Source organism: Manacus candei, unplaced genomic scaffold, assembly GCF_025592945.1.
Source record: "Manacus candei isolate 608988 ecotype Guabito, Panama unplaced genomic scaffold, ASM2559294v1 h1tg000128l, whole genome shotgun sequence".
Lineage (NCBI taxonomy): Eukaryota > Metazoa > Chordata > Aves > Passeriformes > Pipridae > Manacus > Manacus candei.
In genome coordinates, this window is record NW_026138176.1 from 561,533 (window position 1) to 574,002 (window position 12,470).

Sequence of the window (12,470 nt, forward strand, 5' to 3'; positions counted from 1 at the left end):
TCTGCCAACATTTTTTATGTATATTTTAGAGCCACACTGAAATGTAACATCAGTTTTAATAGAACTAAAATACAGTGTTTTCAACAGCAAGAGAAGGCTCAGATGGCAAGAGGACGGTGCCAGACTTTTCAGTGGTGCCAGAGACAGGACAAGGAGTGATATCCATAAACTAAACCTCAGGAAGTTCCACCTCAGCATGGGGAAGAGCTTCTTTCCATGGAGGGTGGGACAGGTGCCCAGGAAAGGCTTGGAATCTCCCTCTCTGGAGACATCCCAGACCCACCTGGACGTGCCCCTGTGTCACCTGCTCTGGGTGACCCTGCCTTGGGCTGGGTGATCTCCACAGGCCCCTTCCAGCCCCAACTATTGTGGGATTCTGGAATTCTGTTCTTAATTTGCCTCTTGCTGAAGTCAGAGCTGTTCCCTCCCCATGGAAAAGCTGTTCCCTGCCCAGACCCCCTCCCCAGGGACACCCCACGAGCTAAATGAAGGAGATATGCAAAACTCCCGGGGGTTTTCCGCCTGATTATTATTTACAGCGTGACCTGGGGAGTGAAAGGTTGTTTACCTGGGAACAATTCCACGCCAGGCTCCTGTCCCAGGGAGTTGCAGGGATGGTGCAACCCGAGCACGTCAACCCTCGTGTGAGGCAACTCAAACAAGCTCGTTGGCTTCTGCTCCACAACCTCCTTCACGACATCTCTGGATGGGATCAGGCCCTAAATTAGGCACAGGTTAGGAAGAGATGGTTCCTCCGTGCCGGGGCAGCGCGGGGGAGGTTGAACATCCAGCGTTTGCCAAACGTTTCATCTGCCAGGACTGCGGTTGTTTGACTCACCCAAATAGTTGTTACAGAGGAAAAAAACCACCCACAGTTCTGTGCCCATTTAAAAGTGAGACGTGAAATCACACTGGTTATTTTTTACCGTTCTGCTTTCACCCACCTGTGGGGATTTTGGCCCTTTCAGCTCAGTAGAAGTCCAGAAAACTTTGTCCTGATGTTTGGAAAACACCAAAGGCCCAAATCCTCTCAAGCTCTAAACCCATGTTTGGTACCACAACGGGGATCCGTCACACTGTAAAATGCTCTAAGACCATTGTGCAGGGAACATTACACAAGATTTTCACACCAGCCACATTAAATTCCATTCTAAAATTAGGCAGCTTTATCATTTATTTGAATCTACTTAAATTTCTAAAATCTGCCACTTCGTTACTGACTTCTGTGATTTCCCCTAATTCATCTGAGAGCATCAAAAGTAGAAAAAAAAAAATCTGAAAGCTCAAAAAAATTCCAGGAGACTTCCAGAAAACCAAGTCTGGGGGGTTCAAATCTTTGTGTCTATTCAACTGACTGACCAAAAACCACCCAAAATTTCAATCCCTCCAAAACCAAAGGAAATAGAAAACACTTTAAAAGTCCATTTCTTATTCCCTGTCTCTCCTGGCCAGTTTTTGGAGGCTTCTGCCAAGAGCACTCCACAAGTTTAGGTGATATAATAGTTTAATAGACCCAGATGGTCTTACACCCAGGGCTTGAGCAGGAGGAGCTGGAGCTGCATCCCACCAGCCTTTTCCAGAGCTCCCCTCCGACGTGGGGCTGGGAGGAGGCACAGGGTGGGTTTGATGTGTTGGCACAGCCAGGTTCCCTCCCCACTGGTTGTGCAACAGGGCAGGAACGAGTCCTCCCTGTCCCGACGAGCCCTGATAAGGAGGGACTCTCATCCCCGAGCGTGTCCGTGCTCGCCGGAGCCGTGGCCCCTCTCGTGGAGCTGAGGGGTAAACACTGCATGAAAGTCTCCAACTGGCGCCTCTGGACAGAAACTCCGGGGATTGTTTGAGTGGGAGCCGCCCCTGGGCTTCAGCCACCTCTGCCCAACAAAGCCCCGTGGTTCCCAGGAGGGAGCTCTGGTGCAGAGGGGGTGAGAACACGTGATCCCTGCCCAAATTCCACGGTCACGGTGGTGACGGGAGGGCAGAGGAGGAACCGGCACCGGCGCCAAGCCCTGGTTGCACAGAGGATCTCACCAGTGCCAGGGCCGGTGCCCCGGGGTTGCAGGAGCTGCTCTGCCCCCAGCTGCCCCCTTCCTGCCCCAGGGCAGAGCCGGGTGAGCTGGGGACGTGTGGGGAGCTACGTGGGCTCTGAGCCGGCGTTTTACTCACAGCTTGCTCACGGGTGCAAGGTTTGCACAAGAGGCTGCTGTGGGCACCTCTTTCCCATCACAGCTACATGAAAAGATTAAAATGGGACAGAAACAGAGATTTGCAGAGAGAAATTCCACTTTGGGGCTTCTTGGGGCTGGCCAGGAAAAATGCCAGTGATGGAAGCTGGCATGGTGACTGTGCCAGAAAGAGGGAAATGGCCACAAATTAGGTGTGAAGTGGATGAACACAGGTAGAGAATCACAGAATCGTGGGATTTTGGGGATGGAAGGGACCTCTGGAGACCACCCAGTCCAACCCCCCTGCCAAGGCAGGGTCACCCAGAGCAGGTGACACAGGGACACGTCCAGGTGGGTTTGGAATGTCTCCAGAGAGGGACAATCCACAGCTTCCCTGGGCAGCTGTTCCAGGGCTCCATGGAAAGAACTTCAACCTCATGTGAAATTCTTCTCCTGTTCTTCCTCATTTTGAGTTTCCCCCCTCGTGCTGAGGAAGCCACGTTACGTTTTTGGGGTGCTCCCAGGTCTAAGCCAAGACTTCCCAAAGTGGTCTGAGCTGCCTGGCCTTGCCAGGTCACTGCCCTGTCACAGCTCTCAGAACCACAGGCTCCTTATCCTGCTTTTATTGCTCTGGGAAATGACCCTGTCAGAGAAAGGAGATGGAGAGGGACCCTCAGCTGATGAGTTTCTGGTGCCTGCAGGTGTCTTGTGGGGTGAAGACAACCTTAAAGGTGTTTTTGGGGGAGGTGCAACAAGTGCTTTCTAAGAACTGGCCATTTTTTATGGTGAGGACACAAAAGTGGTGTCCTTCTCCTCCACTGCCCGAGAGCCCAGTCCCACCAAAACCAGTCAGAGAGGACTGGGCCCCGTGGCCTCTCCTTCCTGCCAGACTGCAGGTGAGAGGTTTCGGGAGGAGATGGAACCCAGAACTGCACCACCTTTGCCATCCGTTTTGCAACAGAAAACTCATCCTGTCCTGACGGTGAGACAGTCGACCCACCCACAGGGTTTTCACTGCTGGGCATTACGACCGGCAGGGGCCAGGGTGGCAATTAAAGGTGTGTAAGGAGGAAGACAATCCAGGGGATGACAAGTCAATCACCGAAATCGGGTTGAATAAGCTTTTGAAGGTGGTGGGTAATTAGGGGTGTGGCTGTTTTGTAAATACCTCGGTCATCTTTCCCCAGGGGGTGATTGCATTTTCAGGAAGAGATTTGGGAACTGTATAAAAGTCCTTGGATGGGAGAGCAGCTCATTCACTCAGCTCCACTCCCTCTCCAGAGCCTTTACAGCTGAGGTAAGTTGCTGCTCAACCACTAACTTTTAATTCTGATTAAAATTGGCTGCGCTGAGCTGGGCTTTGCTCTTAGGGAGATGCATCTGGGGGTATTTAGAACCAAATCTTGGGTCTGTGGCTGGGGCTGTTTTGTGCTCTCAAAAATCAGGACTTCCTACGCTGAGAAGCCAAATTTATTGTTCTTATCACCTGTAAATATATTGGGATTGTTCCAGCACTTTCTAGTTTCCAAAGGACAAACTGGAAATGAAGAAAAGTAAATAATGGGATTTGGGAATGAATGGGAAACAGATCTTTCATAAGACCTTGGGTTTAAGCTGGGAATTTTAATTGCATTTATAAACCTGACCTCTTTACTAAGCTCCTTAAGCTGAAAGTATTAAGCTGTCCTTGAAGAAATTTAGGAAGAACAGAAAAAGTGGATTTAAACTGGGAGAGGAAGGAGCAGCATGAGCAGCTTTCAGCTCAGCCACATCCTGGATGCCTTTTGCCTCCTTGAAATCCCAGAAATCCTGAGGAAGGGGTTGAGATGTGCACAGAGGGTTCTCCTCAGGAAATTGGCCCTGGACCCCCAGGGGACAGAGGGAGCAGAGGGCACAGGGAGGGAGGAAGGCACAGGAGGGTCTTCATTTTGGGCACCTGGCTTTGGAAGGGCATTTTGCTGATGCTCCTCTACCAGTCCTGGCTGTAAATTCCCAGCTGTGCCAGGGCTCCTCCAGGCTACAAATTCTTGGGATCTTTGCCAAGATGCCTCTTGCTGGGGCAGGATACCCTGGAATCCCACAGAGCTTCTGCTCCTCCGTTACACAGCCCTGAGACCATCCCAGGGTGCAGCAAAGGAGAGCAGGGAATGAGCTCGAGGGAGAGCAGGGAATGAGCTCGAGGGAGAGCAGGGAATGAGCTCGAGGGAGAGCAGGGAATCAGCTCATGGAGCCCAGCAGCAATGGGGTTCAGGGCTGCTGTGGGGGCTCAGGAGTGTGTTCAGATGGTCCTGGTTGATCCAGCACTGGAATGAAGCCCCAGCTTGGGGAAACGGGACGGGCAGAAAGGCTCATGAGCACAGCGAGGAAAGCTGACCCCAGATCGGAGCGGGGAAAGCACCTCCTGCCTCTAACGACAAACCTCTCTCCTTCCCCAGGTTTGCCCCGCCAACCCCAAAAATGTGCTCCCGCGAGAACAGAGGCTGCCACAGCTCGGAGAGCTCCTGCCACGGCGGGGGCTCCTCCTGCCACGACGGCGAGAGGTCCTGCCACGGCTCCGAGGGTCTCGTGTGCCACGAGGGGAGCGCCGCGCAGGACCCCACGCCCGTGGTGGTGCTCGCCCCGCAGTGCCCCGTGGCCCCCGGGGCCGGGCAGGTGCCCGTGGCCCCCGTGCCGCTGCCCGTGGCCCCCGTGCCCTGCCAGCAGCAGCAGCAGATCAAGCAGCCGCCGCAGTGGCCGCCGCAGCAGCAGCAGAAGTGAGAGAGGACGAGGAGAGGACGCTCCGCGCACACCCCGGGGCTGCCCCTGCGAGGTGCAGCCCCTGCCCCTTCCCTCCTGCTCTCCCGAGAACCCAAAGTGGCATTACAGTGGCAGAAACGTGATTTGCCTCCTCGCAAACCTCCCGGTTTCCCGCTTCTGTCTCCGGTAGCAACGGTGTGATATTAAAACCTAAAGCTCAGAAAATGTGCTGGCGTCCTGGTGTTCTTCCGCTGGTTTTCCTTATCTTTGGCATCATGCCCAGGCCCACTTTGATTGTCCCCTCATTTAAGAGTTGGACTCGATCCTTGTGGGTCCCTTCCAACTCAGAACAAACTGATTAACAGGAGCTGCTTCTCACATTTTCCTGCCCCTCCTCCTGCTCTGCAATGGCCACGGTGGCTCAGCTCCCAGGTCCCCACACCTTGGGCATCAGCCAGACAAATCCAGGTGCTGGATTTCCAAAGCTGTCTGGGACTGAAGGTGCAGATCAGCATCTCCCATTAATCACAGCCCTTGGCTCTGCGCCTCAAACCCTCCCAGGCACCTTTGGAAGCTTTGTCCAAAGCAAACTCCATCGAGGAAGTCTGGAATCCCTCGTCACCATAAACCAGAGGATATAAGCAGAGGAAGGACTGTGTCATACTTAATATTCCTTCTGGCCTTTCTAAATGGCGAATGTGGGGTTGGACAGATCTTCTGTGTGAGGTGACTCTCCCTTCTTTGAAAATCCCATCAAGAGTCCACATTGCCTAAATGGGATCCCAGAATCCCAGAATCCCTGAGGTTGGAAAAGACCTCCCAGCCCATGGATCCCCCTGTGCCCCATCCCCACCTTGGCCCCAGCCCAGAGCACTCAGTGCCACAGCCAGTCCTGCCCTGGGCACCTCCAGGGTGGGCACTCCAAACCTCCCTGGGCAGCCCCTGCCAAGGCCTGAACACCATTTCCAGGAGGAAATTCCTCCTCATGGCCAACCTGACCCTCCCCTGGCACAGCTTGAGGCCGTTCCCCCTCCTCCTGTCCCTTGTTCCCTGGGAGCAGAGCCCGACCCCCCCCGGCTCCCCCCTCCTGTCAGGGAATTCCAGAGCCAGAAGGTCCCCCCTGAGCCTCCTTTTCTCTGGGCTGAGCCCCCCCCAGCTCCCTCAGGAGTTCTCCAGACCCTTCTCCTGCTGCTCCAGCCCCTTCCCCAGCTCCATTTCCCCAATGTATTTCCTGAAGTAAGAAAAAATATCTCCAGTCCTTACCAAGTTTTAAGCTGACTTTTCTCAGCAGAAACCATAAAATTTCTGAGCTCCCCTTGCAGATGTAGGAAAAGGAAAGGAATATCAGATGGAGAGATGGCCACAAAAATCATGTTTTATTTCCCATCACATTTGATCCAGCCCCAGGGTCTCTCCCAGAATCCCCCAGGCACATCCCTTCAGGAATTCCTGGCTCTGTGGGACGAGAGCAGCATTGTGTGTAATGCGCCAGATATTTAATTAGCAAAGGATTTACACTGATCCTTTGAAAGGAGTGAGAAACTTGTTATTAGCACTTGTTTTATTATTACTCTTAATTAAAATAACGAGGAGCCTCAGACCCATGTGCCGGGCCCGTGACTGCAGGAGCAGGGGAGGGACATTGGGGTCAGAAACGTGGGCTCTGACCAGGCACAAGGGTGGTTTGTGGTGCCAGGGATGGTCCCTGTGCCCCCCTCACCGGGCACCCCCTGGGCAGTGCCAAACCCAGCCTGTGCCAAACCCAGCCTGTGCCAAACTGGAGGCTGAACCCAAGCCAGACCAGAGGCTCCAGGCTGGGTTGGAGTCTGACTGAAAGCGTTTGAGGGAAGGGGAGATAAAATCTCCAACCTCGAGCCTCTCTCAGCAGTCCAGGTTTTCACCCACACCCTTGGCAGAGCTGAGGCACTGCAGGTTGTGTCATTCCTCTGAGGACAGACTTGGGAAGGGCCCGAGCAGCAGAGACAGCAAATCTCTGCCCAGCTGGGGTTTTGTTATCTCTGCCCATCTGAGAAGTGGAGCAGGGACAGCAGATTGCAAAAATCCAGCAGGGAATTGTCCCCACCTCCCCCTGCCACAAAGGCCAGGGCAGCAAAGATGCTGAGAAATATTCCATGGAGGGTCTCTCTGCAGGGAAATGTTCCACAGAAAGTCTCTCTCTTGCACAGTTTACAACAAACACACAGGTTGGTTTTAGGCAGAGCCAAGTGTCCCATGGCAGGGACACCTCTCACTCTCCCAGGTTGCTCCAACCTTGGACACTCCCAGGGATGGGGCAGCCACAGCTTCTCTGGGCCCAAGTGCAGCCCAAAAGCAGCTTTGCAGAGCAGGATTTGGGGGGTCACCGTGTGCCCTGTGACACTGAGCTCAGCTGGGAGAAGAGCAGTTGGAGGGATCCCTGTGAGTCAGGAGAGCATCACCCCAAATCCCTCGTGCCTGACGTCTAATCCACGATGTCATCCCAGTGTTGACACATTCCTGCCTTTTATGGGACAAGAAGATGTAATTGCTGGGTGAGATGGGCATGACTTGTTCCTGGGCATAGAAGCCCCAAGTTCATCCGTGATTCACGGGAAAATCCGGGCTCGGGAGCTTCTCCCACTGCTTTGTTTATTTTTGCTTGAGCTCCGTCCCTGTCTGAGCATCCCCGTTCCACAAGAGCTGCAGAGAGGCCACGGCTGAGGACTGAAAACAGGACAGCAACACCAGCACTTTGTCCCAGCCAATAGTCCAAAATATCACCCTCAGTGTTCCTGTGACCCCCCCAGGTCCCCCTTCTCACAGCTCAGCTGCTGAAGATTCCCAGGAAGAACTAAAGACGGGTTTGATTTAAAATCTGGGGGGGGGGAAATCAGGAGTAAATTGGATAAGGGCAGAGGAAAATAGGAACAGGAAAATCACCAAATCATTTCTGGGAGCAGGAGCAGGACTTAGGACACCCTGGAGATGTTGCAGGAATGACTGGACGTGGCACTCAGTGCTGCTAAAACAGGATCTAAAGCCACGTGTTGGGTCTGGATGACAAGGTTTTGGTGGAGGGGGATCTACAGCCATGGAAAGAGGAGCCAACACTGGAGGGGGTTTGCTGGCAGGACTTTGGGGGGCACCTGGTGCCCAGCCAGGGTCAGAGAAGAAGAAGAAGAGGAGAAATCCTTGATAGGGTTGGAATTACCCATGAAGAACTTATTTGGGCTAATGCAAATCCCTCGTATCCGGTCCCATTGGGCAACTCAGCTGCAGGATTCCTGCCCTAACCATAATCCACAGGGATTAACAGCAACAGTCATTTTTCCTTCACATGGAGGTTGATCACGTTGAGCTCTTGGTCCATGTGACACTGAGGACTTGGTTCTTCTGGGTCACAAACATCTCCTGGGCTCGATCCACGTTGTCCGTGAGCAGATCCGTCGGTTTTGGTGCCGGTGTCACTTCCCGTGAAATACCTTCCAATCTCCTTCACAGGGAGGTGAAGGAATTAAGGTGCTATTAATAACTTATGGGACAATTACCATCCCAAAAGCACAGAGCATCAAAGGGAAAATACGGGAAGCTGAACACAGCGGATAGAAATGGGCTGGGATGTGTAATTAGAGGTGTCTCATGTCCCAGATAACCCTTTGGGAACATATAAAAGGTTCCTCAGCCCAGCTCCCTTCACTCACTGCTCTGCTCCAACACTCCTCCATCCCCATTGCTGAGAGGGTAAGTCCAGTTTTTCTCTTCCTCTGGAGTTTGTTTATGAAATTGCCTGTTTTCCTGCAAGTTTTGGTAGAGTTGGAGGAGGACACTCACTCCTCACCTCTGGACCTTGGTTGTGCTGGAGACCAAGTTCTTGTCGCCCACAGGAGCTGTTTTGTTAAAGCAAATGACAATAAAGGCTTTGGGCAGAGGCTCAAGTCAAACCAAACCAACAAAAAGGGTGGAAAACACAGAGGGGAAAGCCCAGAGGATTTTGTGGGAAATAGAGAGAGAGAACAGAGAGAGGATTTTGTGGACAAGGAACTTCAGGTTTTCAAGCAGAAGGCACTGGAGGGTCTGGAGTTGCTCATGGGCAGCAAAGGTTTTGACCAATTTTTCTCTAAAAGGCAACTTGAATCCAAGAAAGTTTAGGGGGTGGGCTATAAAGCATCTCCCAATCAACCCTGACACCACTTCCTTACCCCTGAAGAACTAGAAATCAGGAAGAAAACAGGGGATCCCAGAGCAAACTGCAGGATGTCGGTGTAATCACGTCCATCTGTGACCACGTGATCATTTCTCTCTCTCTCTCTCCCCCCTCCAGCTCTGCTGATCCTCCAGGAAAAATGTGCTCCCGGGGGTCCTGCCACAGCCACGAAACCTCCTGCCACGAGTCCCGCTCGTCCTGCCACGACTCGGGGCCCTCCTGCCACTACACCCTCCAGAGGCAGCCGGTGCAGAAGTTCAGCTACGTGACCCCCTGCTGCCCCCCCGTGCAGAATTACTGCCCCCCCGTGCAGCCCTGTTACCCCCCCCTGCAGCGTTATTGCCCCCCGGCCCCCTACTGCCCCCAGTACACCAAGAACATCTGCAAGATGCCACCAACGTACCCCAAATATTAACAGGAGGATCCAGCCTGGACCCACCGGCTCCCTCCCGCCTCGGGTGCCCTCAGTGCCTGAAATATTGAATTGATGCTTCTCTTTTCCCATCTTTGATTTGATCCTCGAATTCCTCGTCTGTGATTGGAATCTCCTCCAAAACATGAGTCCAATTTGGTTTCATTTACTCGGCACAAAAGACCCAGCTGAGGTGGTTTTCCGTGGAGCCGGGAATGATTCCTGGTGCCTGACACACGGATGTGTCAACCCCCCCAAAGACACACAGATGAGACAATAAAATTTGATTTCCAGAAACAGAAAGAGTTTATGATCTGTTTATTTACGTTTATGTATTTATTTATATTTTAGATATATTTGTTTATTCTTTAACCTCTTTACCTGAGAATCATTGTCACCTCTGACTTCTGAGTCACCCCTTCGCTTTCTTTTCTTAAAACTTAGCACAAAATGCCCCAAGAGTTTCAAAATAATAAAAGCCAGTGATTGCAGAGACATTTCTGGAGCAGGTGAATGTGCAAGGAGCTCACCTGCAACCTATTTATTTATATATATTTATATACAGAATATATTTATATTTATATATATTTATATATTTATATATTTATATTTATATATATTTATACATATATATTTATATATAAGGAATTCTTCCCTGGGAGGGAGGTGAGGCCCTGGCACAGGTTGCCCAGAGAAGCTGTGGCTGCCCCATCCCTGGAAGTGTCCAAGGCCAGGTTGGAGCAACCTGGGATAGCAGAAGGTGGCCCTGCCCCTGGCAGGGGGTGGAAGGGGGTGATTTGTAAGGTCCGTCCAACCCAAACCATTCCATGATTCTAATTAGTGTAGAACTGCCTCACTCAGCCCCTCCCTCAGCAGCACCTCACACTCCACTTCTCACCCTGACTCAGAATCACAAACACTTCGAGGTGTCTGAAAAGTGCAAATGAGCACTTAGTGGTTTTTTCCCAACCCTCCTTCTTTCACTGGGCTCCAAACTGCTGTTTCCAGTGACAGTTGCAGGCACTTAAAACTGAATGCTAAATGTGTGTCTGCTTTTTGCAGCCTGGGACTGCCCTTATCTCCAGCATGTCCAGCTGAGCCATCCCTTCCAGAACAGGCTCAGTTCCTCCTGCCGGCGCCTGTTCGGCTGCATCAGCTTCTCAGGGAGCTCAACAACCAGACTCAGCTGAAATTCTGAGCCTGAGAGCTGAACGAGACAATCCTCACGGTCCCTTCCAACCCAAACCATTCCGTGATTCTGTGAATTCACCCTCTCTCATGGAGAGCTGACCCCAGGGCCTTCCCCAAAAAGGTTTTTATCAACCTGAATAAACCCTTTCTCCAGCATTTACAACTCACAGCACTTCTCAAAAGGTTTTGGATTTTCCTGAACAATATTGGCTCTGAAATATTTTCTTGAACACTTTTGGTTTGCTGAATCACGGCCCTGAAAAAATCAGGAAAAAGAATCAGAGAGTCATAAAATGCTTTGGGTTGGAAGGGACCCTAAAAATCAACTCCTTCCCCGACTCCTGAGTTGTTCCTGAGGCACTCTCCTGGATAAAAGTCACAGGAAAGGAACAATCACCCATTTTATTTTATTGATTGATTTATTGTCCTGAAATCTTGGGTCATTATAAAAGGTAAAAAAATGAGTAAAAATTACAGAACTGCTTAAATCAGACGGGACCCCAAAGCAAGCTGGGTCTGAAAACAGGTTGCCAGGAGGGAAAATCCTCACACAAAAGGCTTTGAACCCCCCTCCTTCCTTGGAGGAGGAATTAAACAGGGTGATGTTGCAGCAGGAGTGAGAAGCAGTTGAGGGTTGGTGGATTCACAAACGGAATGACAAAAATTGGATTTGGGGAAGGTCCTTTTGGCGTCACCTCCTGTGCTGAGGCGTCGGGTGCGTTCGAGCTCGTCAACAGGACCTCCCTCTAATCGAGTCCCCGGGAGCTGGGGCTGTTAATTACAGTGCCTTGTGTCAGGAAAAAAAATCCATCAATCAAAATGTGAGTGTGCCGAGCAGAGCAAGGGGCAGCACACGGGCCCGGAGTCAACACCTCTGACTTGTACGTTGATGCAATCCCGGTTGCCCAACGACGAATCACTTAATAACTCCAGGGTTAGGTGCATTTTTAATATGTAAATGTGCCTCAGCCTTCAAAATTCCCTTATAAGCAGATTGGGAAATTCGTTGTTGTCTATTATAGTGCTGAGGAAAAAGTCATAATGGCTTTTCCTGACGGCGTCGAATCGGAAATGCTCAAAACCAGACACAGAAGATAAATATGAATATGAGTGTTTGTGTCAGCATTGCCAAGAGGTGCCTAATTTCTTGGACAACCCTTGGGAAGATATAAAAGTTGGCCATGCCTTGTTCCTCCTCCACTCAGCATCAGCTCTCTGCGCTCTTCCTCTTGCTCCAGCAAAGGGTGAGTTGGATTATATTGATTTATCTTCTCTTGAGCAGCAGAAGTTGACAGAGGACTAGTTCTGTGTTTAGACCTTGCCTTTGTCTTAGAAATTCCTTGGCTGGGGGGATCAGGTGCCTGAACATGTTGGCTACACAGGGGGTGCTCGTGGTTTGCTCATAGATGGGTTGATAGACAAATAGGAGTAATTGAAGGAGCAGATCCACAAAGACACAAAGTCTTCGGGAGCCAGCAAGGAATTCATTCCCAAACTGGTTGGTGATGGAGAGGGAGAGAGCTCAGACAAATCAGTGTAGAAGTAAATTTGAGAAGTAAATTCTACCTTAAGTAGCATCTTGGCTGGGAAATTCCCATCAGAGCTGGACCATCACAGAGCATCCCCCAAAAGCCAAGGCAGAGTCACTGGCAGGGCCACGACATCCCAGATCTTACAAAACACATACAGGACAAGAGCCAAGGAAAGCACGGGAGGCCCCTGTGGGTCCCAGCCGTGCCGGGCTGACGGGGTCTCTCTTCCCTCCAGCTCCCGGCGCTCCGGAACG

At 51.5% G+C, this 12,470-nt stretch overlaps 1 protein-coding gene across 1 annotated transcript; it reads left to right on the forward strand.

The window, feature by feature from the left end:
- The first annotated feature begins 9,220 nt into the window (after positions 1–9,220).
- LOC127462484 (putative small proline-rich protein 5) lies at positions 9,221–9,496 on the forward strand. The gene has a single exon (XM_051771125.1). It carries the CDS (start codon positions 9,221–9,223, stop codon positions 9,494–9,496), a length of 276 nt encoding a protein of 91 aa, XP_051627085.1.
- Positions 9,497–12,470: the final 2,974 nt, after the last annotated feature.

Bases quoted from the DNA above. Each gene is read 5' to 3' on its own strand.
- LOC127462484 (XM_051771125.1), top strand. From the start codon at position 9,221: ATGTGCTCCCGGGGGTCCTGCCACAGCCACGAAACCTCCTGCCACGAG.